Source organism: Penicillium maclennaniae (assembly GCF_028827695.1).
Source record: "Penicillium maclennaniae strain IBT 15551 chromosome Unknown utg000002l:1.0-2354659.0:1.0-2356205.0, whole genome shotgun sequence".
NCBI lineage: Eukaryota > Fungi > Ascomycota > Eurotiomycetes > Eurotiales > Aspergillaceae > Penicillium > Penicillium maclennaniae.
The window spans coordinates 2,339,202-2,343,868 of NW_026623214.1; the positions used below are offsets into that span (position 1 = coordinate 2,339,202).

Genomic DNA, 4,667 nt, shown 5'->3' on the forward strand with positions numbered 1-4,667 from the left:
CCGAAGAGTTACGCGCCTATATCCTTACCTATAACAAACGCGTATATTTAAGTGATTTCCTAATTAGGCCTTTATAATCTTACTAATCCTATTAATCCTCGTGATCCTATTAATCTTCGTAATCTTATTAATCCTATTAATCTTTATAATCCTACTAATCCGGTTAATTCTATTATAATAAGAAATACCGCTATAGCGGCCACGATCTACCCCGGATATATCTAATTAGCTAAGCTTAATTATTAACAGAATATACGCGGCCCTAATCGCCCGCGATCGACGCGCTTATCCGGACCCTCTCTTATAATAACGTACTAGTTTATTTATACCCTACGCGACCAGTTAATATAATAACTCTGCGCGTATTCGTTCCTTATTTATACCCAGACCTATATATTATTATTTTGATAATATTTCGGCACCTATTAGAAATATTTAGTTGCAATTAGGAACAAATATTCCCGTCCTTAATATATTTCTTTTGTTAATAATCTCTATTTATATTATATTAAGAAACTAACTAGGACTCTTAGGTCCGATCCTATACGTATCCGAGATCATAAGGATATAATCTCATTTAGTGGGGGAGGATATAATAATAGGGCCTTCTTGTTACGGGGAAACGGTCACGTTACCCAACTTTTTCTGCCGTACGGACCCGCATTAGTCCGCACGGCTACCATATATCTACTCCTTCGTACACTTACTGAATGGAACACACTTTCCCACCTCCAGAATCTCAACTGTAATTAACTAAGAACCGAAGCACTTAGTATTCTTCCTTATAAGGGGAATAAAGAACTAACACTAAAGAGGCGGGAGTATATAGCGGGGACGAGGGGATATAAAAGAAGTGGAAGACTATAGGTATTATCTTTTAGGTTTAACTTTTATATAGGCTTAATTATACGTAGGATATAGATATTCTGATACTCGTTTCTGTGCCAGCCTCTTATAGAGGCCGGTTTTCCTTTATATATATTATTTACTATAAGCCGCGCGTCTAGAGTTACGGATAATAAGTTCTACTTCGGATTTAGACAAAGCGCCTACATAGCCTTAATGATATTAGTTAGGCTTAATTAGATTAATAGAATTTAAATTAAATTAAATTAAAGTCACTAATATTATAATCTAAGGCTATTATAAAGTCTATAGTAGATATTGTCGGGATATAAGGGTAAAGCTACCACGAAGCACTTCGTGGCCCCTTAAGTCCGTGGGATCAACCTTAGTCCGGCTAGGTCAGTCAGTGCCGGACAAAGGAAGAAGGTCAAAGGTCGTAGGATAGACTATAAGCAGATATAACCTAAACGAAGGCAGAACCACAGTCCTGAGGATCAAAGGAAGAAGGTAGAGATAACTTTGGAAAGTGGAAAAATGACTTCAGGAAAGTAGAATTGACTTGATTCTATCTGCTAGAAAAGAAGGACGTATTTATAGGCTAGGATAGCCTAGAAATGACGTCTAGAATGACATACAAATGACGTACAAACACTAGGCAGCAACATAATGAAGGTGGCAAAGAAGGGAACCGAAGAGAAGCGTAAAGAATGATATCAAGGATCGACGGTCTAAGCCACCCCGAAGGCATCCCCGTAGGATCAGGCTATGCATGCCCAAAGGTAGACCATTTTACCCCTAAGGGAAAGTGGTCCGCCTATCCTTAAGGGGACCGAGGGTCGAAGTCTGTTCACCGAGGTCCGAAGACCATGGTCGAAGTCCGCGGGCAAGGCATGCCCGAAGGCACCCCCGAAGGAACGGACCATTCATGCCTGAAGGCGGACCATTTACCCCTAAAGGAAAATGGTCCCGCCTATCGTTTGGGGGAGGGCCGCGGACCAGAATCAGAAGTGGTCAACATATCATTTTGATAGAAGAAAAAAACTGGTCACGTGATCAATGCAATCTGGTCTTATATATTGAATATAAGAGTAGATCTTTCTATGTAGCATTGGTCTATAATCCAATACTAGCTTCTACTTAGATTATTATATTAGTTATTATTAAGTCTCTGAATTAGAAGTAATCTATTCCTTCCTCTCACTACCAGTCATACTCAGTAATAGGTTATTAGGTCATCAGGTCACTCACATTTTTGATAAATTATAGAAATATCCATTTATCTAGTCACTACTGGTAGTGACTACGAAAAACTTATCAGGTCAAAAAAGTGCGTCCAATTTCGACCTGATGAGCTTTTCGTGATCATATGACAAAAGTGGGAGTTTCAAAATTTTCAATTTACGGTGTAAACTACCAGTAATTACCAGTAATTACTGGGCATAACCAAATTGACCTGATGAGCTACATACCCGAAAATACCCGAGGGAACTTTACTGGTTCAAAGTGGGAGAATATTTCGACGCTAAACCTATAACTGACAGCCACTTTCTAGTTGCTATGTTTATGATGCTTTGTTTCATTTCGGCCTACATTACCCAATATTTAATAAAAGTCCAAGCCAAAGATCTTCAGCTTCTCGGCGAACGAGCTAAATTTGGTTGCCTTTATAGCAGCACCTACTCTCGCGAAAGAATACTTTGAAAGATCAGAGGCAACTGGCAATTGCTCATCAGCAATCTCACAAATAATGCCATAATCCTTGTCAAATTACGGTGCCTTCTGCTTCCTGCTCTATTCTAAATTAAAGTCTTGAATCTCTTTCTTGTGGCGCTGGTTCAATAAGCCCTTGAAGTGTGGGTACCCAATCCCCTATGGCTTTCAATCTGTCGCTCAAAGGTTGATTGACCCACCCCTCGGCGATCCGCGCCTCGTCCTCCTTCCAAGTCTGGATTGACTGGCCAATCCAAGGACCGACAGAAGCTGCTGTCTCTGCAACCTTCTCTAGCGGTAGTTGGTGGGTGCCTTTGATGACCTCTTGTTTCACTCGCGAAGCTTTGACGCCGCCACTCCCACCGATTCCTGTCCCGGTCCGATTCAGTACCTTTTCACGAGCCTCGGGGCGGGAAAAAGGACTGCTCTTTCCAAGCAGGTAATAAATAGGCGGTCGCACGTGCTTCAGAAGTCTCCACGCAAGTATTGCGTCGTATCTATAGAAAGGCGAGGTTGCATGAGAAGGACCGATAATGTCTGGGTAGAGGAGAGGATCGTGCGGGGGTCCTCCGTGGAGACCTTCTTGTCCCACTGGCTGGTGGCCGTGAGGGTTTGGCCGGAGGTATTGCAAAACCTCTTGGTACTTTGAGCTGGTCAAGGTAACCGGCCGATCAACCTGATCGGCCTGCGAGACACTGCTGATTGTTGGAAGATCACGGTACGCGTAGAGAATCCACCGTTCGAGGACACGGTTATCCCATCGCTTATACATCTTTTGTGCAGCTTCGATAGCTTCTGCCCGGGATTTCCAGGTGTCGGGTCGTTTAAGTGTGACGATCGTCAAGATGGGGCCTTGGCCCGTGAGTATGTCTGGAGCGAGGACTGGCTCGATAAGGGACAGGGATGTGAATAGACGAGGGTGGAGAAGCGACAAAAGAACACTGGTGAACGCGATTAGGAGAATACATTTCCTGCCCACTCCAGGGACTTACAGTTGACCTGCACCCATACTGTGTCCCACGCCCACGATGGGCCGCGGCATTTCATCGCGAAACTTGTTAATCATGTAAAGAAGGTCGCGGCTATGATCAAACCATGATGCTTCTGTCTATTAGCCACGCTACGAAATGAGAGACTGCGCAGGCTTACGATCATTGCCAAGATTTTTCTCATTTTCAACACCGCTAGCACCGAGGTTCGCGACATCAGCGATCCATATAGATCGAATCCGATAACTGTCTTGTCGACTTCGGGCAAGAAGTTCTTCCCACAGTGGCTCGTATACTTCCTGCGAATATGATTTAGCCGATCGGTTCTGCATATCATGAATATCACCAGTCGGATTGAGCCTGCTCACTTTTGGGAACCCACACCCATGTGCCCCAATAATAGTTACATCACCCGGCCGAGGAGTTGGGTTGTCAATTGGTGTGTACTTTTTCACGACAAGCTTCACAGGAGACTCTTGCTTGACAGTGGCATTGGGGTATTCCCGGATATGTTGTCCATCAAAGACATGTTCTGTTACGGTAAAGGGAAATCTCGGAATGTCAGCCATTTCGTTGGCTGAGAAAAAAAAATCGTCAATGGAAGGCTTTGGAGAAAGATTTGGTTGACATTTCCTCTGAGGGCTGAAATCCGACTTATTAAGTTCTTAGCAAATCTAGGCCCTTCAAACACAACAACAACATTTAGCTTGACACAAAACAAAGTGACGAACGCCGGACATTGCCGAGGATCCACTTTGACACTAAGGGTACATGGGTGTGCCAGGCCCGCCCGTGAACCGAGAAAAAGTTTTCATTTGTTAGACGGCCCTATTTCTTGGCCTACATTACCAAGTACAGCAAGGATGACTCGAAACCGAAAGACCAGATCGCCAGGATCGTAGCTACGCGCTGTCATTGAAGATCTATCACGATTTCCCTTCCATATTTTCAAGCTGTTTGCAGATAGCAATAGACCCACGCCAACGGCCGACTACTGAATGGCGGTATGCGCTTAGCCGACCCACCAGCCTTTCGCGGGCAAAATAAGCCGACGAACCACTCTCCGAAGGCGTTTATCAGCTCGCCATGAACTTGACGTGGACAATTTCCGGCCAATTTTAT

At 43.9% G+C, this 4,667-nt stretch overlaps 1 protein-coding gene across 1 annotated transcript; it reads right to left on the minus strand.

The window, feature by feature from the left end:
• Positions 1-2,448: 2,448 nt before the first annotated feature.
• N7477_002084 (uncharacterized protein) lies at positions 2,449-4,114 on the minus strand (the record flags this gene model as incomplete). The annotated part of the gene is made up of 5 exons (XM_056963747.1): positions 2,449-2,494; positions 2,757-3,497; positions 3,549-3,660; positions 3,706-3,844; positions 3,914-4,114. 5 exons carry the CDS (start codon positions 4,112-4,114, stop codon positions 2,449-2,451), a joined length of 1,239 nt encoding a protein of 412 aa, XP_056826666.1.
• Positions 4,115-4,667: the final 553 nt, after the last annotated feature.